At 54.5% G+C, this 22,500-nt stretch overlaps 1 protein-coding gene across 2 annotated transcripts in view; it reads left to right on the plus strand.

Moving 5' to 3' along the window:
- The first annotated feature begins 274 nt into the window (after positions 1 to 274).
- The window catches only part of CORO2B (coronin 2B), a 29,847-nt gene continuing 7,621 nt past the window's right edge, over positions 275 to 22,500 (plus strand). The window contains exons 1-7 of one of the 2 annotated variants that reach the window (XM_066209333.1): positions 275 to 518; positions 5,991 to 6,044; positions 7,872 to 7,925; positions 11,840 to 12,040; positions 18,188 to 18,304; positions 19,533 to 19,682; positions 21,375 to 21,539. In XM_066209333.1, the coding sequence (XP_066065430.1) occupies positions 7,878 to 7,925; positions 11,840 to 12,040; positions 18,188 to 18,304; positions 19,533 to 19,682; positions 21,375 to 21,539 (681 nt within the window). In that variant the 5' untranslated portion in view covers positions 275 to 518; positions 5,991 to 6,044; positions 7,872 to 7,877. Of the gene's footprint in view, positions 519 to 5,990; positions 6,045 to 7,871; positions 7,926 to 11,282; positions 11,712 to 11,839; positions 12,041 to 18,187; positions 18,305 to 19,532; positions 19,683 to 21,374; positions 21,540 to 22,500 lie in introns of those variants that run through there. The other variant, XM_066209332.1, reaches the window with a different exon arrangement.

Below are 22,500 nucleotides of genomic sequence, written 5' to 3' on the forward strand. Positions count from 1 at the left end.
AGGCGTTATCGTTTCTCTATCATCCCGGCGGCCCCCGAAGGGTTAAATCCGACCCGACCCGACCCAGACCCGGTTCTCCGGAGCGTTATCTCTCTCCCGGAGCGTTCTCTCTCTCCCGGAGCGTTATCTCTCTCCCGGAGCGTTATCTCTCTCCCGGAGCGTTATCTCTCTCTCTCCCGGAGCGTTCTCTCCCTCCGTCCGTCCCCCGCGGGCCCCGAAGGGTTAAGGCGGGGGCGGCGCGGGCGGCGCTGACATCACCGGCCCGGGCCCGGCCCCGGCGCGCCCAGCGGCGGCCGAGCTGCGGGCGGCAGCGCTGCTGCGGGCTCCGCGGCGGCCACAGCCCGGCCTGCCCGGCCTCCTCCGCATCCTCCGCCTCCTCCTCATCCTCCTCCTCCTCATCCTCCTCATCCTCCTCATCCTCCTCCTCATCCTCATCCTCCTCCTCCTCCTCCTCCTCCTCGCTGACTCTCCGGCTCCTCGCTCTGCGCGTCGCCGCCCGCCGCATGAGCGTGGCCCGGGTAAGGACGGGCGGGCGGGCGGGCGGAGGTGCCCGCGGTGCCCCGCGGTGCCCGCAAGGTGCGGCGGGCCCGGCGCGGCCCCGATCCCCGCGGGTGCAGGGCGGGTGCACGGCGGATTTAGCGCGGGTGCAGCGCGGGTGCAGCGCGGATGGAGCGCGGATGGTGCGCGGATGGTGCGCGGATGGAGCGCGGATGGAGCGCGGATGGAGCGCGGATGGAGCGCGGATGGAGCGCGGATGGAGCGCGGTGCAGCGCGGATGGAGCGCGGATGGAGCGCGGATGGAGCGCGGTGCAGCGCGGATTTAGCGCGGATGCAGGGCGGATGGAGCGCGGATGGAGCGTGGATTTAGCGCGGATGCAGGGCGGATGGAGCGCAGATGGAGCGCGGTGTAGCGCGGTGTAGCGCGGATTTAGCGTGGATGGAGCGCGGATTTAGCGCAGATGGAGCGCGGTGCAGCGCGGATGGAGCGCGGATGGAGCGCGGATGCAGGGCGGATGGAGCGCGGATTTAGCGCGGGTGCAGCGCGGATGGAGCGCGGATTTAGCGCAGATGGAGCGCGGTGCAGCGCGGATGGAGCGCGGATTTAGCGCAGATGGAGCGCGGATGGAGCGCGGATGGAGCGCGGATTTAGCGCGGGTGCAGCGCGGATGGAGCGCGGATTTAGCGCGGTGCAGCGCGGCCGAGCCCCTCCCGCGGCCGCCGGGCTCCGGCCCCGCAGCTGTGCTGCAGTTTTAACCCTTGGAGGGGGCGGCGGGGCCCGAGGGAGGGGATGGGAGGGGATGGGAGAGCAAACCGGGAATGATGATCCAAACCGGGAATGCTCCAAACCGGGAATGATCCAAACAGGGAATGATCCAAACCGGGAATGCCCCAAACCGGGAATGCCCCAAACCGGGAATGCCCCAAACCGGGAATGCCCCAAACCGGGAATGATCCAAACCGGGAATGATCCAAACCGGGAATGCCCCAAACCGGGAATGATCCAAACCGGGAATGCCCCAAACCAGGAATGCCCCAAACCGGGAATGATCCAAACCGGGAATGCTCCAAACCGGGAATGATCCAAACCGGGAATGATCCAAACCGGGAATGCCCCAAACCGGGAATGATCCACATCCAGCATCCTCCCCTAACCGAGAATCCTCCCCAAACCCCTGATCCCACTGTCCCACCCCCGATCCCACTGTCCCATCCCCGATCCCACTGTCCCACCCCCGATCCCACTGTCCCATCCCCGATCCCACTGTCCCATCCTGGGCCCACGGTTGTGTCCCTGGATCCTGCTGGATTTGGAGCAAAGGGGCCAATTCCAGACTGGGGGATTCCTGGGATTTGGGATCAGGGAGTTCCAGGATTTGGGATCAGGGAGCTCTGGGTTTTGGGATCAGGAAGTTCCAGGATTTGGGATCAGGAAGTTCCAGGATTTGGGATCAGGGAGCTCTGGGATTTGGGATCAGGGAATCTCTGGGTTTTGGGATCAGGAAGTTCCAGGATTTGGAATCAGGAAGTTCCAGGATTTGGGATCAGGGAGCTCTGGGATTTGGGATCAGGGAGTTCCAGGATTTGGGATCAGGGATCTCCGGGATTTGGGATCAGGGAGCTCCAGGCCCGTCCCAGCCCCAGGGTGTGGCCCAAAGGCTCCGGGAGCACATTCCAGGGAATCTGCCTTGGGAAGGGGCTGGGTGAGCTCAGCGAGCTCCGGGCGCGGCATCGATGATCCCATAAACCCCGCGGGCTGCGACCCGGGCTGGAATTTTGGGAATGACGCCGGGAGCGGAGCTGACCCCTCCCCAAATCCTGGGATGGGACGTGGGAACGTCCCAAACATCCCCGGAGAAAACAGGGAGAATCCCTCCTTCCCGGATTTTGGGTTGGATTTTGTTTTAAGGGAAAAACTTGTGGGTGCCATTCCCAATCCGTGCCGGAATTCCCGGGAAAGAGCAGGCCGGAATTTGGGATCTAAATCCCCAATTGGGATCGGAAAAAATCCCGAATTCCCAGGGGTGCAGCTGGAAGCCAGGCTGGGAATTTGGAACGCTCATTCCCAGGTTTTGGGGGGTTTTTTGGGGTTTTTTAATGGAGTGGGAATGGATTTCTCCGGGAAAAAAAAAGACCCCAGGGAAAACACCGGATTCCTTAAGGAATTTTTATTCTTGAAATAAAAAAAGGAATTTTCTGTCGAGATTTTTTTTAGTAATTTTCTGTCGAGATTTTTTTCAGGAATTTTCTGTCCAGATTTTTTTCAGGAATTTTCTGTCGAGATTTTTTTTTTCAGGGAATGGATGAGGAAAGGGAAAAAAAAAAATTCCATCTTTTTTTTTTTTTTTCCACCCCAAAATTCCCTCTGTCCCATCCGACCCCAGATGGATTTTACCTCCCGGATAAATGCGGATCCCTGGAAATCCAAAGGAATTCCGGGAGCTGGCACGGCAAAGATTCCAGAGGTTTTTCCCAGGCAAGACTGGGACGTGGATCCACGGGGGAAAGGTGGAGAGGGAAAAGGGAAGCGGGACAAAGTTTTCCCGGGAATTTTTTTTTGCCTCTCCGGATCCGGGAAAAGCCGGAAAAGCCGCCGGGAACGGTGGGATTCGAGGACGGGAATCGTTCCCACAGCCAGGCCGGAAAAGCGGGAGAGCCCCCGGGGAATTCCTGGATCCACATCCTGCCCCGGGATCCGGGGACTGCCGGATTCTCCTCCCACGCTGGAATCCTGGGATTGGCTTTGCCAGAGTCGGGGAGAAAATTCCCGAGCGATCTCCTCGCCGGGAGGAAAATCCAGCGGGGAAAATCGGGATTTGCCATCGGGGAAGGGAGCACCAAGAGCTTCTCCTGGGATTTCGAGGGGTTGTGGGGGGAAAAAAAAAGCCTTTGGAATGTTTTCCTGGATCCATCCCGCCCCCTCCCTCCCTCCCTCCCCCCGCCGGAGCCGCAGCTCCTTGCATTCCAGGTTTTTGGAATGAAAACCGGGATCCGTGGGAATGCTGGGAGAGCCCCCAGATTCCCTGGAATCGCGGCCTGGATACCACGGAAAAGCCGCTCTGGGGGGACTTTTGTTCCCGGCTTCCCGAAGATCCGTAGGAATCCGGGATAATTGTTCCGGGCTGTGGGCTCCGGGTTGGTCTCCGTGCCCTGGAGAGGGGGAAGAAAACATCCCGGAATTTTGGGAATTTTTTTTAGGAGCCGGAGGATTTGAGGGAGAAGGGGTGGGAAGGGAAAAGGGCAGGAAGGAGATTCCCGTGCCGGGAAAACGGGAATGGAATCCTTGGGAATATCCAGGCGGGAATTTCCGAGCGGGAAAGATCCGGGTGGGAATTCTGTGGTCAAGGAGGGGCTGGAGAATGGGAATTCCAAAGGAATGGGAAATTCCAAAGGAATGGGAAATAAAAAACATTGGGAACATCCAAAGGATTGGGAACATCCAAAGGAATGGGAAATTCCAAAGGAAATGGAGCCAACCCCAAATTCCAGCAAGGAAATTCCCACTTTCCCCCGTCGGGATCCAGGCAGGATCAGAAGGCCGGGATATTCCCGCCGGGAATTCTCGCTGCCCTCTGCCGCCTTGGAAGGGCACGTTGGGTGCTGATCCGTGGAAAAGCTGATCCGGGATCGATCCCGGCCGGAATGGGCGGGCGGGGAACTGGGACTCGGAGAACGGGGATGGATTTGCCGGGAACGCAGGGGGAAGGTCGCCAAAGACGGGTTTGATGGGAGCGGATTCTGTCCTTGAGGATTCCAGATGTTCCGGGGAGGGAATCTGGGATCGGGGATGGAGGGACAGGACGCGGGGAACGGCTTCGGAGTGGGAAAGGGGAGATTTGGTGGGATTTGGGGATGGAATTCCCAGATTTGCTGTGGCTGCCCCCGGATCCCTGGAGTGTCCAAGGCCGGGCTGGAGCAGTGACGGAGAATCCACGGAATGTGGGAAGCGGGACACTTCCTGCCTCAATATTCCATAAATTCCTCTTCCTTCCCCCCTTTTTTCCCCCCTTTTCCCTCATTCCCAAATTCTCCACAAAACCCGGGAACATCCCGGGATGGGATCACGGATCTTTGGGATCACCGGGGCTCGGGAGCGGGGATCCGGAGCCGCCGGAATCCGCCGAAGGAAAATTCCCCGTTCCAAGGGAAAGCTCCCCTCACCCCCGGCGGCTCCAGCCCTGGGCTTTTTAACGAGATCTAATTAAGATTCCATGCAATTAATTGGGATTGGCCGCAATTAATTGCGCTGCGTCCCAATTAATTGGGATTGAATGGAATGAATTGGGGTCGTTAACGGGATCCGTTTCTCGCAGCCGGCCGGGCCCGGCTCGTTCCCAACCCCCCGCCTTTCCCGCTTTTTTTTGCCTTTTTTTTTTTTTTTCCATGGAATTTTATCAACCCATCAATAGTTCCATTCATCCCGCGAGGATCCCGGATTCCTGAGTCCGCGAGTCATTCCCTAAATCCGGCCGAGAGGGGGAAAGATAAAATCTCGGGGTGGAGGGAGGGAGGGAGGGAAAGGGCTCCGGTGCTCCCCCAAATCCCTGGATTTCGGCCGCTCCCAGAAATCCCGCGCTCCTTTGTTCACGGCAAAGGCTCCGGGCACGGAATCGGCGGCTGGAGAAACTCCGGGAGAGGAATTCCCGGGAAAATCCCGGCCGGGGAAAGGGCTGGAGGGGGAAAATGGGGACGGATAAATGGGGATGGATAAAAATGGGATGGATAAAAATGGGATCGATAAAAATGGGATCGATAAATGGGGGATGGGTAAATGGGGATGGATAAAAATGGGATCGATAAATGGGGATGGATAAATCGGGAATTGATAAATGGGGATCCAAAAATGGGATCGATAAATGGGATCGATAAATGGGATCAATAAATCAGGATCAATGAATGGGGATCCATAAATCAGGATCGATAAACTGGGATCGATAAACTGGGATCGATAAATGGGGATCAATAAATGGGATCGATAAATGGGACCAATAAATCAGGATCAATGAATGGGGATCCATAAATCAGGATTGATAAACGGGGATCCACAAATGGGATCGATAAATGGGATCGATAAATGGGATCAATAAATGGGATCAATAAATGGGATCAATAAATGGGATCGATAAATGGGGATCGGGAACGGATCTGGGAAGGGGAATGACCCAAAAGGCTGCGCCGGGAATTCCGGGGCTATCCAGGGGAAGCTGGGCTGGGGCTCGGGGCGCGCTGGGATGGGCGGCGTGTCCCTGCTGCGGAATGGGATTCCGGCTCCATTCCCGCCCAAAACATTCCGGGATTCCAGGATTTCCGGGATTTCCAGGGATGCAGCCGGGCCAAGCCCGTCCCGTTCCCGCTCCCAACCCTTGGAATGTCACCGGGGGCCGGATTCAATCCCGAAAGCCTCGGGATCTGATCCCTGTTTGAGCCCTTCGGCCTCAGGACGGATCCCGGTCGGAATTCGGGCTCCAAAGGGGTTTTCCCGTCTTTTCCAGGCTCCCTGAGCTCCGTGTCCGTCCCGGGGGATCCGCAGGAGCCGAGCAGGGCAGGTGAGGCCGGGGAAATTCCCGGGATTTGGTGCCGTGCCCCCGGTTGGGAATTTCCCATCTGAAGTCGCTCCCATCCCGAATTTCCCCGCCGGAAGTTGGGAAGGCGCTTCCGCGGGGTTTTGTCCTTGGGATTGCGGCAGCTTCCGCGGATTTCCTCCCGGATTTTAACCCGTTATCCTGAAAAACCGACCCGTTATCCCAAAAAACCGACCCGTTATCCCAAAAAATCCATCGGTTATCCCAAAAAATCCACCGGTTATCCCAAAAAACTGACCTGTTATCCCAAAAAATCCACCGGTTATCCCAAAAAATCCATCGGTTATCCCAAAAAATCCACTGGTTATCCCAAAAAATCCACCGGTTATCCCAAAAAACCAACCCGTTATCCCAAAAAATCCACTGGTTATCCCAAAAAATCCACCGGTTATCCCAAAAAATCCACCGGTTATCCCAAAAAATCCATCGGTTATCCCAAAAAATCCACCGGTTATCCCAAAAAACCGACCTGTTATCCCAAAAAATCCACCTGTTATCCCAAAAAATCCACCGGTTATCCCAAAAAATCCACTGGTTATCCCAAAAAATCCGCCGGTTATCCCAAAAAATCCACCTGTTATCCCAAAAAATCCACCGGTTATCCCAAAAAATCCGCCGGTTATCCCAAAAAACCGACCCGTTATCCCAAAAAATCCATCGGTTATCCCAAAAAATCCACCTGTTATCCCAAAAAATCTGCCGGTTATCCCAAAAAACTGACCCGTTATCCCAAAAAATCCACCAGTTATCCCAAAAAATCCGCCGGTTATCCCAAAAAATCCACTCGTTATCCCAAAAAATCCACCAGTTATCCCAAAAAACCGACCCGTTATCCCAAAAAATCCGCCGGTTATCCCAAAAAATCCGCCGGTTATCCCAAAAAATCCACCGGTTATCCCAAAAAATCCACCGGTTATCCCAAAAAACCGACCCGCTATCCCAGAAAATCTCAGCGGGGCCGAGCCCCTGGACTGTTCAGGAATGAGGGGGAAGGGAATTAACGAAGGAAAGGATCCAAAACCGACGGACAAACTGGCCCGGGCTGAGAATTCCCTGCGGGCTCATCCCGAGGGATCCAACCTCCGCAGAAAGGGATCTCGGGGGAAAATTCCCGGAAAATCCGAGGAAAACCTGGGGGGGGGGAAAAGCGGGATTTGGGGCCGGGGAGGGACACGGCTGCTCCCGGGAAAACTGGGAAAACTGGGAAAACTGGGGAAACGAACGAGGTTTCTATTTCTGCTCTTTCTCCTGGAAAATCCTCTCCCATTCCCAGGATTTCCAGGAAGTCGAAAATCCGTGGGAAAAAATCCAACTCCAGGGAAAAGGCCAGGCTGGAAAAAAAGCTCGGCCGGGAGATTCCCGGCTGGAATTGTCCCCCCAGCATTCCATGGATTCGGTGGCTCTCCCGGGCTGCTCCGACCTCACCTCCGGCATTCCAAGGGATCCTTGGGAGCTCTGGGAATTCCCGATATCCCAAAATCCCACTTTTTTTCAAAACACAAATCCGTGATTTTCGTGGAATTCCTCCAACATTCCAAAGGATCCTTGGGAGCTCTGGGAATTCCCGATATCCCGCAATCCCACTTTTTTTCAAAACACAAATCCGTGATTTTCGTGGAATTCCTTCATCCGAAACCAAGAGGAGGAAACGGGAATCGGAATTCCCAAAAAATCCCCCCAAATTCCCGGCCCCTCCGGAGCGGCGGGAAGTGTCGGGATGTTTTGTTGGTTTTTTTTCCCTGGAATTCCCTGGGAAACCAATGGAATTTTTCCCTCTCCCTCTCCGCACAGAGCTCCATGAGGGACCTGCACAAGGCTGAGGTGCCGGGGAGCAAACGCGGCCTGGTGAGTGTCCCCGGGCCCGGAATTGCCGCAAAATCCAGGGAAAATCCGGCCCCGGCCGGCCCAGCGCCGCGGGAATGGCGGGAATTCCCGGCATTCCCGGCCCCACTTCCCCAATTTCCCTTGGGGTTTTCTCTCTTGGGTTGGAGAGTCGGGGTTGGAGCAGGAATTCCAAACCCATGGATCGGGAATTCCAAACCCATGGATCGGGAATTCCAGACTCATGGATTGGGAATTCCAAACCCATGGATCGGGAATTCCAAACCCATGGATCGGGAATTACAAACCCATGGATCGGGAATTCCAGACTCGTGGATCGGGAATTCCAAACCCATGGATCGGGAATTCCAAACTCATGGATCGGGAATTCCAAACTCATGGATCGGGAATTCCAGACTCATGGATCGGGAATTCCAAACCCATGGATTGAGAATTCCAAACTCATGGATTGGGAATTCCAGACTCATGGATCGGGAATTCCAGACTCATGGATCGGGAATTCCAAACCCATGGATTGAGAATTCCAAACTCATGGATCGGGAATTCCAGACTCATGGATCGGGAATTCCAAACTCATGGATCGGGAATTCCAGACTCATGGATTGGGAATTCCAAACCCATGGATCGGGAATTCCAAACCCATGGATCGGGAATTCCGGCCCCGTGGATCGGGAATTCCAGACTCATGGATCGGGAATTCCAAACCCATGGATCGGGAATTCCCGCCAGCTCCTCTTCCCAATGGAAAAAATTCCGGGATTGGGCTGGGGAGGTGCCTTTGGAGCTTTTCCAGCCTGGATTTCCCCCCGGATCGCAATCCCCCAAAATCCCGGGATTTCAATGCCCGAATATCTCCCGGCTGCAGCTGGGCGGGATCCGGGATCGCCCCGTCCCCAAACGGAGCAAATCCTTCGGGATTTAATCCCTGGGGCTCCCAAATCCCTCAGTCCTGACGCTCCCGGGGCGGATTCCGCGGGGGATCCGCCCGAAATTTGGGATCAGAAATCCCCAAAATCCCAAAAATGGGATCAGAAACTCCCAAAATCCCAGATTTGGGATCAGAAATCCTCAAAATCACTGATTTGGGATCAGAAATCCTCAAAATCCCAAACTGGGATCAGAAACTCCCAAAATTCCAATCTGGGATCAGAAATTCCCAAAAATCCCCAGTTTGGGATCAGAAACTCCCAAAATCCAAATCTGGGATCAGAAATTCCCAAAAATCCCCAATCCGGGATCAGAAATTCCCAAAATCCCAATCTGGGATTGGAAATTCCCAAAAATCCCCAATCCGGGATCAGAAATCCCCAAAAACTCCAGATTTGGGATCAGAAATCCCCCAAATCCCAGTTTGGGATCAGAAACTCCCAAAATCCCCATTTGGGATCAGAAATTCCCAAAAATCCCCAGTGTGGGATCAGAAATTCCCAAAATCCCCATTTGGGATCAGAAATCCCCAAAATCCCCAATGTGGGATCAGAAATCCCCAAAATCCCTGATTTGGGATCAGAAATCCCCAAAATCCCCAATGTGACATCAGAAATTCCCAGAAATCCCCAATGTGGGATCAGAAAATCCCCAAAATCCCCAATGTGGGATCAGAAATTCCCAAAATCCCCATTTGGGATCGGAAATCCCCAAAATCCCAATCCGGGATCAGAAATCCCCAAAATCCCCAATCCAGGATCAGAAATCTGAGCTCCATCGCAGGAATCCCCCCCGGAACGTGAGTCCAGCCGGGCTTTGCCCCACGTTTCACCTCTCCCGCCCCGTTTTCCAGCCCCGGGGCAGCTCCGGCTCCTTCCCGGCCCTCCCGGATCCCGGATTTTCCTCGGGAAAAGCTGGCCGGTGCCCGGCCTCAATGGAGCCGTTGACTGGGCCTGGGAATGTCGAACTCGACCTTTTCCCGTGGAAAAACCAAAACTTCCCGGGATGTGCCGGAGGCGCGGAGGGGAGAACGACCCCGGCTCTGGGATTCCTCCCCAAATTCCCAAAATTCCCAGCCGGGCTCCGCTCCGGAAAATCGGGAGACAACGGGAAAATCAAATCCCAGGCGGGGAATCTTCCTCCCAAGGGCAGGAAAATCGGGAATACCGGGAATTTTCATCCCCCCCCTTTTCCTGAAAACCCCCCGGAGTTTTTCCCGTCAAATTTTCCTTTTCCCCGTTTTTTTTTTTCCAATTAAATCCCATTTCCCCCCCCCCCCCCCCCCTCAACCCAACCCGGCGTAAAACCAGCAACTCCCGAGGGAAAAATCCATGAAAAATCCTCGGGATTCACCAAGCGCCCCGGGGACGCCGCAGAAAACTGCTGGAAAGGGGCACAATTCCAAGGAAAAAACCCCCCAAAAAACCGGGAAAAAGAGGAATTTTCCCTCCCCAAAGCTGCAGGAGCGAATCTCTCCGCCAGGCCGGCGGCTCGGGGCGGATTACCGGGATCTATTTTTAGGATATCCCGGGGTTTTGTTGGGTTGTTTTGGTTTTTTCCCGGGATCAAGGCCGAGCTCCTTTCCCGATTTTCCCCCTCGTTCCCGCTGTTTCCGAGGCTCCCGAGGGATGAAAGGATCCTTTGAGAGGCCGGAGCCGCGCGCGGAGCGGCCCGAGCTGCCGGGAAGAGCGGGAAGAGCTCCAAGGCCGCGGGGGGTGGCTGTTCCCGGCGCTGGGCCCGGTTTTCCGGGGGTCGCTGCTCCCGGGCAGGGAGCGCCGAGCGCGGGGGGTTCCCGGCCCGGTTTGCCGGGCCGTGCCGTTCCCAGGGAATGAGGGCACAGCCGACGGGATTTTATTCCTGGGAATTTTCTCCTGGTTTTCCAGGCATTGCTCTTCCCACGAAATGAGGGCTGAGCCGACGGGATTTTATTCCTGGGAATTTTTTCCCAGTTTTCCAGGCATTGCTCTTCCCAGGAAATGAGGGAAGGAGGGCAGAACCGATGGAATTTTATTCCTGGGATTTTCTTCCCCCAGTTTTCCAGGCCTTGCTCTTCCCATGAAATGAGGGCAGAGCCGACGGGATTTTACTCCTGGGAATTTTTTTCCCGGTTTTCCAGGCATTGCTCTTCCCACGAAATGAGGGCAAAGCTGATGGGATTTTATTCCTGGGAATTTTTTTCCTGGTTTTCCAGGCCTTGCTATTCCCAGGGAAGGAGGGAATGAGAGCAGTGCCGATGGAATTTTACTCCTGGGAATTTTTTCCCAGTTTTCCAGGCCTTGCTATTCCCAGGGAAGGAGGGAATGAGGGCAGAGCCGATGGGATTTTATTCCTGGGAATTTTTTTTTCCCTGTTTTCCAGGCATTGCTCTTCCCACAAAATGAGGGCAGAGCCGATGGAATTTTACTCCTGGGAATTTTTTCCTGGTTTTCCAGGCATTGCTCTTCCCACGAAATGAGGGCAGAGCTGATGGGATTTTATTCCTGGGAATTTTTTCCCACTTTTCCAGGCCTTGCTATTCCCAGAGAATTCAGGCTGAGCTGCTGGGGGGGTTCCATTCCTGGTTTTCCAGACATCGCTATTCCCAGGGGATTTTTTTGGGAATGTTGATGTGGGGGTGGGACCATCCCGCCTTTCCCATGCCCACGGTGAAAACGCGAGGAGAACAGCCGGGAACGTTGGGGGTTCGTCGGGAATGCCGATCCCGGCGTTTCCCCAGGGATGTTATGGTGGAAAACGCGGATCGGGAAGGAGATTTTTTTGGGGAATTCTGCGCTTCCGTTTAGAGCCTTTGGGAAAACACTTCCGATTCCTTGGGAACGTCCGCGTTGGGGGCGGCACCGTCCCAGCTTCTCCACGCCCGCGGTAAAAACTCCAGCACAACCAGGAATTTCTCGGGAATTTTTTTTTCCCAAAAAAACCCCCCCCGCGTGGGAGTTGTTGGTTTTTTTTTTTTTTTCCCGGGAACGCCGATCCCGGTGTTTTCCCCGCAGATGTCATGGCGGCCGCAGTACCGCAGCTCCAAGTTCCGGAACGTCTACGGGAAGGCGGCGAGCCGGGAGCAGTGCTTCGACGGGATCCCCATCACCAAGAACGTCCACGACAACCATTTCTGCGCCGTCAACGCGCGCTTCCTCGCCATCGTCACCGAGAGCGCCGGCGGCGGCTCCTTCCTCGTCATCCCGCTGGAGCAGGTGAGCCTCCCGACGGGAATGCCCAAAAATGTGCGAAAATTCCCCATTTCCTGGGGTTTCCTCGTCATCCCGCTGGAGCAGGTGAGGGTCCTGACGGGAATTCCCAAAAATGTGCGAAAATTCCCGATTTCCTGGGGTTCCCTCGTCATCCCGCTGGAGCAGGTGAGGCTCCCGACGGGAATGCCCAACAAAAGTGAAAAAATTCCCCATTTCCTGGGGTTTCCTCATTGTCCCGCTGGAGCGGGTGGGATTCCCGACGGGAATTCCCAAAAATGTGTAAAAATTCCCGATTTCCTGGGGTTTCCTCATCGTCCCGCTGGAGCGGGTGGGATTCCCGACGGGAATTCCCAAAAATGTGTAAAAATTCCCCATTTCCTGGGGTTTCCTCATCGTCCTGCTGGAGCAGGTGAGGGTCCCGACGGGAATTCCCAAAAAAAGTGTAAAAATTCCCGATTTCCTGGGGTTTCCTTGTCGTCCTGCTGGAGTGGGTGGGATTCCCGATGGGAATTCCCAAAAATGTGTAAAAATTCCCAATTTCCTGGGGTTTCCTCATCATCCCGCTGGAGCAGGTGAGATTCCCAATGAGAGTTCCCCAAAAAAGTGTAAAAATTCCTGATTTCCTGGGGTTTCCTCGTCATCCTGCTGGAGCAGGTGAGGGTCCCGACAGGAATTCCCAAAAAAAGTGAAAGAATTCCCGATTTCCTGGGGTTTCCTCGTCGTCCCGCTGGAGCAGGTGAGGGTCCCGACGGGAATTCCCAACTGGAGCCATCTCAAAGTGTCCAAATCTCCTTTTCTCGGATGGGAATTCCCCAAAAAATTGTTCAAATTCCCGATTTCCTGGGGTTTCCTCGTCGTCCCACTGGAGCGGGTGAGATTCTCCACCGGGAATTCCCAAAGTGTCCAAATTCCTGATTATTTTCCTGGAGTTTCCTCATCGTCCTGCTGGGGGAGGTGAGATTCCCGACGGGAATTCCCAACTGGAGCCATCCCAAAGTGTCCAAATCTCCTTTTCTTGGATGGGAATTCCCAAAATCTCCGAATTCCCGATGGTTTTCCCGAGGTTTCCTCGTCATCTCCCCCGCGGCTCCCCGCCTCACTCCCAGCAGGAATTCTCCCAGGGAAGAGCTGCAGAATTCCCAAATTCCCCGATCCCGAATTCCGGCGGGGAGGGGGAGCTGGGCAGCTCTCCCCGCCTTTTGGTTCCCCCTCTCCATCCCATCATCCCTTTCTCCCTGCGCCGCATTCCCGCCTCTCCCGGATTCTTGCGGAGCCGGCGGCTCCGGGCGGAAGGAATTCCAATCCGGGTTTTAATCGCCCAGCGCACCTTGAGCCTCGGTGACATTCCCGGGAAAAAACCGAACGACCAAACCGAAGGGAGAAATCCAAACTCGGGGATCTCGGAGGGCGCCAGCTCCGGCCGCGTCCCGCCCGCTCCCTCACGGATCCCGGCTGGAATCCCCATCCCCCAATCCTGCGGAATTCCCAGCAAATCCCACTTTTTTTTTTTTTTTAAATTTCGGTTTGGTTTTTTTTCCTGGGATCAAAGCGTTTCCCGCCCGCTCCGAAGGGCCCCTCGGGAAAATCCCGGCTTTCCCGGCGGAGAAAGGACTTGATAAATTCCCCGTTTTTCATGAAGTTTTTTTTAATGAATCCGGCGCCTGATGAGCTCGTTAAGGAGAAACTCGTTTTCCCTCGGAAATCGCCGCCTCCCCTGATTAATTGGCCTCCCTAATTAGAAGCTAATGAAGGTCACCGGCACGCGGCCCAGCGTCCGGTTTTTTTTTTCCCCCCCGGCGCCGGGATAAAAATCTCCCGAGGGATTGGACGGAGAGCAGGATCGGCTCCGTGGGAATGGGAGAGTCCCGGAATTGTGGGATGGGCTTGGGGGGGGAAGGACCTTGAAGGTCGTCGCCTTCCAGGGACAGGACAGGGCTGGGTTTGGGATGGGGAAAGGATGGAATTGGGATGGGGAAAGAGGGATTTGGGATGGGAAAAGAGGGATTTGGGATGGGGAAAAAGAGGGATTTGGGATGGGGAAAGATGGATTTGGGATGGAGAAAGATGGATTTGGGATGGGGAAAGATGGAATTGGGATGGGGAAAGAGGGATTTGGGATGGGAAAAGGTGGAATTGGGATGGGGAAAGATGGAATTGGGATGGGACAGGGCATGGAATTCCCAAAGCTCCCTGAGTTCCCGTCCATGTTCCCTCGGGATTTTCCATCCGGGAACGGGATTTTCCATCCAGGATCAGAATTTCCCATCCAGGAACGGGATTTCCCATCCGGGAATGGGATTTCCCATCCGGGATCGGGATTTTCCATCCGGGAACGGGATTTCCCATCCGGGAATGGGATTATTTCCCATCCGGGATCGGGATTTCCCATCCGGGATCGGGATTTCCCATCCGGGATCGGGATTTCCCATCCGGGATCGGGATTTCCCATCCGGGAATGGGATTATTTCCCATCCGGGATCGGGATTATTTCCCATCCGGGATCGAGATTCCCCATCCGGGAACGGGATTTCCCATCCGGGAACGGGATTTTCCATCCGGGATCGGAATTTCCCATCCGGGAACGGGATTTTCCATCCGGGAATGGGATTTTCCATCCGGGATCGGAATTTCCCATCCGGGAACGGGATTTTCCATCCAGGATCGGGATTCCCCATCCGGGAATGGGATTATTTCCCATCCGGGATCGGGATTTCCCATCCGGGATCGGGATTTCCCATCCAGGAACGGGATTTTCCATCTGGGAATGGGATTATTTCCCATCCGGGATCGGGATTTCCCATCCAGGATCGGGATTCCCCATCCGGGAACGGGATTTTCCATCCAGGAACGGGATTTCCCATCCGGGAATGGGATTATTTCCCATCCGGGATCGGGATTTCCCATCCGGGATCGGGATTCCCCATCCGGGATCGGGATGCAGCTGTTGGATGGACGCTGCGTCCACCCCCGCGGTTTCCCATGTGGGATTGAAGGACGGAGCGGAATAAAGGGATTTTCCCACGTTTCTGGACCTTTCCAGGGAACGGAGGGTTTGGAAATGATCCCGGTTCGTGTTTTCCAAGGGAAAAGCAGGATGGGGGAATTTGGGATATTGAAATCATTTCCCCAGGATTTCCCGCCGGGGGGATTTTCCGGGAAAAGCGGGATTCAGCCGGAGCTGTGGGAGTTGAGGATTTTTCCCCATCCCTTGGGTTTGGATGGATCCGACGGAAAATCCATCCCAGATTTCCATCGGGGAGGGAAATTCCACCGCTCCCATGCCAGCTCTGGGCCCGCTGGAATTCCCGGCATTCCCTGCAGCTGGATTTGGATGATCCTCAGGATATTCCGCGCTCCCATTCCCTGATTCCAGGAATCCAAAGATTCCCGCCCCGGCTGCTCTTCCAGCCATTCCCAGGGAAAAAAAATTCCCACTCCATCCCCCCCCCCCGAAATTTTCCCCAAAAAATTAATAAATTCGTGATTCATCATTTGTAAATTCGAGAAACCCGCAAGTCGAACTCGTCACGAACAAATTGAATTCATCACGCGCCAAGGAAATTATTGAACGGATCCCGCAATAACAGGAATTCCCTATTCAGTGATTGATTCTCCCGCCTCGCAATCGTTAATCGCTAACGACTCCCCGTGCGGCGGGGGACACGGGAATAACGGAAACGAACGGAATGATTAATTTCGCGAATGAAAATACGCGATTAAAAAAAAAAAATAGATGGATAAGTACGTTTGCTTTATCAATAAATGTTTTTATGGATTAAAGCGAGGTGTTAATAAAATAAATGTTTCAATGTAAATGGAAGATCGGTGCTAATAAAACGGGAGGTCGATATTAATAAATTAGGCGACGTTAATGAAAATTAACGCCCCCAAATCTTTTAAAAATAAACATCATAAAATGAATAAAACCCGAACCCGGGTTCCCCCCGGCGACTCCTCCCTTCTCCCGGCGGAACCCGAAGGATTTCCCCGCTCCCAAGGGAGAGGGAATTTCCTCCTTCCCGCTTTTCCTCCCCCCCGTGGAAAAGCCGGGAGCCGGGGAAGGCGGAATCTGGGTCAGCCAAGCTCCCCCCGGCCGGGCCGGGATCCGGGGATTAGGATTCGCCTGGGGTTAACTCCCGCCTGCCCGCGGGAAAAACGGGAAAAACGCCGCCGGAATCCGGGAATTTTGAGGGATTTCTCCCCTTTTATTTCCTTGATTTTTCCCTGATTTTTTCCCTTTTCCGCGTGTCCTGGGAACGGCGCGTTCCTGGTCCTTTTTCTCGCTGTTTCGATTCGGGTTTTGATTTTTTTCCATCGAAATTCCGGGATTTCTCGGGAAGGGATGATCCCGAATAAATTTTTTTGGGGAAGCCCACGGGATCTTCTGGGAAAAAAAGGGATGGATTCCTCAAAACCAAAGCGGTGGGATTTGGATTTGTGCCGTTAAAAATCCTGTCCGGCTGGAATTCCACGGTTTCTGTGGGAATTCCACGGTTTCTGCGGGAATTCCGCGGTTTCTGCGGGAATTCCGCGGTTTCTGCGGGAATTCCGGCTGTGGCCCGGCTGCGGATAAAATCCTGGGAATGCAGATCGGGAATTAGGGAACAGCGGGATGAGCCGAGCCCGTGGATAAGCCACGGGGGCTGGAATATTTCGAACAAGAGAGATAAAAGCGGGAATTGCATCCCAGGAATTCACTGGGAGGCAGAACTAAGGAGCCATTCCCACATTTCCTTTTCCTTCCCTGCCTCACCTTTGGGAATTTTCCTCCCCGAATCCCTCCTCGCACCACGAGGGAGGAAAAGAATCCCGAAAAAAACCTCGGGAGAGACAACTCCAGGCCCCGAGCCAACTCCCCTGGAGCTGCCGAGGGCGGAATTCCTTTTGTTCCCGATAAACAGAGGCGGGAGCTGGGCAGGGGAAAAGTCGGGAAGGAAAAATCCATGAAATATTCATCGGCCGTGCCGAGCTGACCCAGATAATTCCGGCAGGGAGCGGGGAAGGACACGGCGCCGACATCCCGACGTTCGGAGGAGGGGGTTTTATTGGGAATGGAAAAAGGAGGTCCCGAATCTTCCCCGGGAGGCTCCGTAAAAACTTCGGGAATTCCGCACGGAAAGATCCGTGGGGGGGGGGGGGGTCAGGGATCGAGGATTAGCGGGAGTCGGGCGATCCCGGAACTCGGGGTTGGTTCCGTGGAGGAGAACCGAGGGGAAAATGGGGATTCCGGAGGTTTTTTGGGGAGGGGAATTCAAGGTTTGGGAGGGAAACTCAAAATTTGGGATGGAAACCCAAAATTTGGGATGGAAACTCAAAATTTGGGAGGGAAACTCAAAATTTGGGAGGGAAACTCAAAATTTGGGATGGAAACCCAGAATTTGGGATGGAAACTCCAAATTTGGGATGGAAACTCAAAATTTGGGATGGAAACTCAAAATTTGGGATGGAAACTCAAAATTTGGGAGGGAAACTCAAAATTTGGGATGGAAACTCCAAATTTGGGATGGAAACTCAAAATTTGGGATGGAAACTCAAAATTTGGGATGGAAACTCAAAATTTGGGATGGAAACCCAAAATTTGGGATGGAAACCCAGAATTTGGGATGGAAACCCAAAATTTGGGATGGAAACTCAAAATTTGGGATGGAAACTCCAAATTTGGGAGGGAAACTCAAAATTTGGGATGGAAACTCAAAATTTGGGATGGAAACTCCAAATTTGGGAGGGAAACTCAAAATTTGGGATGGAAACTCAAAATTTGGGATGGAAACCCAGAATTTGGGATGGAAACTCCAAATTTGGGATGGAAACTCCAAATTTGGGAGGGAAACTCCAAATTTGGGAGGGAAATTCCAAACGCTTCCAGCTCCAGGCCGGGTTGGATGAGCTTGGAGCATCCGAACTGGATCTCCCTCCTCCAACGATTTCCCATCCCTGAAAACGCCGGTTTCTCCCAGAATTTGATGGTTTTCCCGATGTTTTCCTTGATTTCCCATTCCAGACCGGCCGGATTGAATGGAACTATCCCAAAGTTTGCGTTCATTTTCCCATCAATTTCCCATTTCCCAACAACTTCCCATCGCTGAAAACATGAATTTCTCCCGGAATTTGACGGTTTTCCCAATTTTTTTCCTCGCTTTCCCGTTCCAGACCGGCCGGATCGAGCCCAACTATCCCAAAGTTTGTGGCCACCAGGGCAACGTGCTGGACATCAAGTGGAACCCCTTCATTGAGAACATCATCGCCTCCTGCTCCGAGGACACCTCGGTGCGTTGGGAATTCCGGGACGCAATTCCCGGATCCCGTTGATTCCCTGTCTCGGTGTTCGTTCCCACGGCGTTTGTGGTTTTTTTGGGAATGCTGAGGGGCAGGAGATGAAAGGAGATCCCCAATGGCGCCTCCCGGGCCGGAATTCCCTCCTGTTCTTTATTTTCGGGAGTCGGTCCGGGGGTTAATTCCCGTGGGGAGCAGCTGAAGGAGCTGGGAATGCTCAGCCCGGAATCAAACGGGATCCAGAGGGAATTCCCGGATCTCCACAGATCCCTGGCAGGCGGCGGGGAGGTCCCAGGGAAGGCTCAGGTTGGAAATTTCCACGGAGATAAATGGAAAAGGCGGAGCCAAATCCTGGGAGAATTCCTGGTGGGTTTTTTAGAGCGAGTTTTCCAGCGGCCTGGAAAATCCGGGAGTTTTGTTATCCCGAAGGATCCCAGAATGTGGAGTGGGGAGGGTCGGGTTTGGGACGTCGGGACAAGGGCGGGCCCGAGTTTGTCCGGGGGAGGTTCAGCTTTCCAGGCCGGGAGCTGGGAAATTCCAAACCCCGTTCCAGGTGCAGATCTGGGAGATCCCGGAGGGAGGATTTTTCCCAAAGGGATCCCGAGGATCCGTGCTTTGTCCTCGAGGGTCTGCCGCCAGCAGCAGGGCGGAGCCTGAAATTCCCAAAAGCTTTTTTTTTCTGGGAAGGAGCTTTCCAGGCCAGGAGCTGGGAAATTCCAAACCCCGTTCCAGGTGCAGAAAAATCCCAGCTGGATTTTTCCCAAGGGATCCCGAGGATTCATTATTTATCCTCAAGGGTCTGCCAGCAGCAGGGCGGAGCCTGAAATTCCCAAAAGCTTTTTTTTTTTTCCGGGAAGGAGCTCTCAAGGATGGGATTTGGGACGCTCCAAACCCCATTCCAGGTGCAGAAAAATCCCGGCCGGATTTTTCCCAAGGGATCCCGAGGATCCGTGATTTATCCTCGAGGGGCCGCCGGCAGCAGCAGAGCAGACCCTGAAATTCCCAAAAGCTTTTTTTTTTTTCCGGGAAGGAGCTCTCAAGGATGGGATTTGGGACGCTCCAAACCCCGTTCCAGGTGCGGATCAGGGAGATCCCGGAGGGAGGATTTTTCCCAAAGGGATCCCGAGGATCCGTGCTTTATCCTGGAGGGCGAGCAGCAGGGCCGGTGCCGGGCTTCCTGGAGCAGAGAGGAAAGCGAGGCCGGGGTTTGGGACCGTTGCAGGTGCGGATCTGGGAGATCCCGGAGGGGGGCCTGAAGCGGAACATGACGGAGGCGGCGCTGGAGCTGTACGGGCACAGCCGCCGCGTCGGCCTGGTGGAGTGGCACCCCACCACCAACAACATCCTCTTCAGCGCCGGCTACGACTACAAGGTCAGCATTCCCGGGAACGCCCCTTCTCCCGAGGGCCCTTCCCGGGGCGGTCGGAGTGGCCGTCGCCGGACGCCGGGAGGGGGTGGGGTGGGGCGTGGGGCGGAGCTTAAAGCTCCTCTCGTTCCGTGATTTCCGTGGGTCAGGGGGACAGTCCGAGGGTCAGGGGGAGCTTCCAGAGGTCAGGGACAGCTTCCATGGACTGGGGAGACATTCCATGGATCAGGGAGAGCTTCCATGGATCAGGGAGACATTCTATGGACCAGGGAGACATTCCATGGATCAGGAACAGCTTCCATGGATCAGGGAGAGCTTCCATGGATCGGGGAGACATTCCATGGATCAGGGAGATATTCCATAGACCAGGGAGACATTCCATGGATCAGGGAGACATTCCATGGATCAGGGAAATATTCCATGGATCAGGGAGCAATTCCATGGATCAGGGAAATATTCCATGGATCAGGGAGACATTCCATGGATCAGGGAGAAATTCCATGGACCAGGGAGACATTCCATGGATCAGGGAGACATTCCATGGATCAGGGAGACATTCCATGGATCAGGGAGACATTCCATGACCAGGAACAGCTTCCATGGGTCAGGGAGACATTCCATGGATCAGGAACAGCTTCTGAAAACCAAGAACAGCTTCCAAAAATCAGGAATATTGTTCATAACCCAGGGAGACATTCCACAGACCAGGAACAACTTCCAAAAAAAACCAGGAAGAGCTTCCATAGTCCAGGAACAGCTTCCATGACCAGGGAGACCTCCCAAAGACCAGGAACAGCTTCCATAGGACAGGGACGACTTCCAAAAAACCAGGAACAACCTCCAGAAAACCAGGAACAGCTTCCACAGGTCAGGGAGACCTCCCAAAGACCAGGGAGACCTCCCAAAGACCAGGGAGACCTCCCAAAGGCCAGGGAGACCTTCCAAAGACCAGGGAGACCTCCCAAAGGCCAGGGAGAACTTCCAAAGACCAGGGAGACCTCCCAAAGGCCAGGGAGACCTTCCAAAGACCAGGGAGACCTTCCAAAGACCAGGGAGAACTTCCAAAGACCAGGGAGAACTTCCAAAGACCAGGGAGACCTCCCAAAGACCAGGGAGACCTTCCAAAGACCAGGGAGACCTCCCAAAGGCCAGGAAGACCTCCCAAAGACCAGGGAGAACTTCCAAAGACCAGGGAGACCTTCCAAAGGCCAGGGAGACCTTCCAAAGACCAGGGAGAACTTCCAAAGACCAGGGAGACCTCCCAAAGACCAGGGAGACCTTCCAAAGACCAGGGAGACCTCCCAAAGACCAGGGAGAACTTCCAAAGACCAGGGAGAACTTCCAAAGGCCAGGGAGAACTTCCAAAGACCAGGGAGACCTTCCAAAGGCCAGGGAGAACTTCCAAAGACCAGGGAGAACTTCCAAAGACCAGGGAGAACTTCCAAAGACCAGGGAGACCTCCCAAAGACCAGGGAGACCTCCCAAAGGCCAGGGAGACCTCCCAAAGACCAGGGAGACCTTCCAAAGACCAGGGAGAACTTCCAAAGGCCAGGGAGACCTTCCAAAGGCCAGGGAGACCTCCCAAAGGCCAGGGAGACCTCCCAAAGACCAGGGAGAGCTCCCAAAGGCCAGGAAGAGCTCCCAGGGACGGGCAGCGGCTCCCGCCGTGCCGGGCTGCTCCAGCGGCTGCTCCCGCAGGTGCTGATCTGGAACCTGGAGGTGGGCGAGCCGGTGAAGATGATCGACTGCCACACGGACGTGATCCTGTGCCTGTCCTTCAACACGGACGGCAGCCTGATGGCCACCACCTGCAAGGACAAGCGGCTGCGCGTGGTGGAGCCGCGCTCCGGCAGGGTCCTGCAGGTGCGGGACGGCATTTGGGGGAAGATCCCGGAAAGGGGTGGATGGGGACGGTGCGGGATTGAGGGGCACAGGGGAAAGGGTTGGGGCTGGGTTGGGGTTGGGTTGGGTTTGGATTGGGTTTGGATTGGGTTTGGATTGGGTTTGGATTGGGTTTGGATTGGGTTTGGATTGGGTTTGGGTTGGGGTTGGGTTTGGGTTGGATTGGACTGGGTTTGGATTGGGTTTGGATTGGGTTTGGATTGGGTTTGGTTTGGATTGGGGTTGGGTTGGATTGGACTGGGTTTGGACTGGGTTTGGATTGGGGTTGGGTTTGGGTTGGGTTGGGTTGGGTTTGGGTTTGGGTTGGATTGGACTGGGTTTGGATTGGGTTTGGATTGGGTTTGGGTTGGGTTGGATTGGATTGAGTTTGGACTGGGTTTGGATTGGCTTTGGATTGGGGTTGGGTTGGGTTTGGGTTAGATTTGGATTGGATTGGACTGGATTTGGATTGGCTTTGGGTTGGATTTTGGGTTTGGGTTGGGTTTGGTTTGGGTTGGGGTTGGGTTGGATTGGATTGGATTGAGTTTGGATTGGACTGGGTTTGGATTGGTTTTGGATTGGCTTTGGGTTGGATTTCGGTTGGGTTTGGATTGAGTTTAGGTTGGATTGAGTTTGGTTTGGATTGGATTGGATTGGGTTTGGGTTGGATTGAGTTTGTGAAGGATTGGATTGGGTTGGATTGGGATTGGGTTTGGATTGAGTTTGGGTTGGATTGGGTTGTGTTGGGATTGTGTTGAGATTGGGTTGGGTTGGATTGGGATTGGGTTTGGATTGGAACGTCGAGAAATATCCCTCAGGATAACGGAAAAGGGGGAGCTAAACCCTGGGAGAACTCCTGGTGGGTTTTAGGGAGAGTTTTCCTGGAAAATCTGGGAGTTTTTATCCCAAAGGATCCCAAAATGTGGAGTGTGGAGGGTCAGGT

This window comes from Chamaea fasciata, unplaced genomic scaffold (genome assembly GCF_029207755.1).
Source record: "Chamaea fasciata isolate MVZ Bird 193981 ecotype frontalis unplaced genomic scaffold, bChaFas1.0.hap1 SCAF_864, whole genome shotgun sequence".
In the NCBI taxonomy this organism is placed as follows: domain Eukaryota; kingdom Metazoa; phylum Chordata; class Aves; order Passeriformes; family Sylviidae; genus Chamaea; species Chamaea fasciata.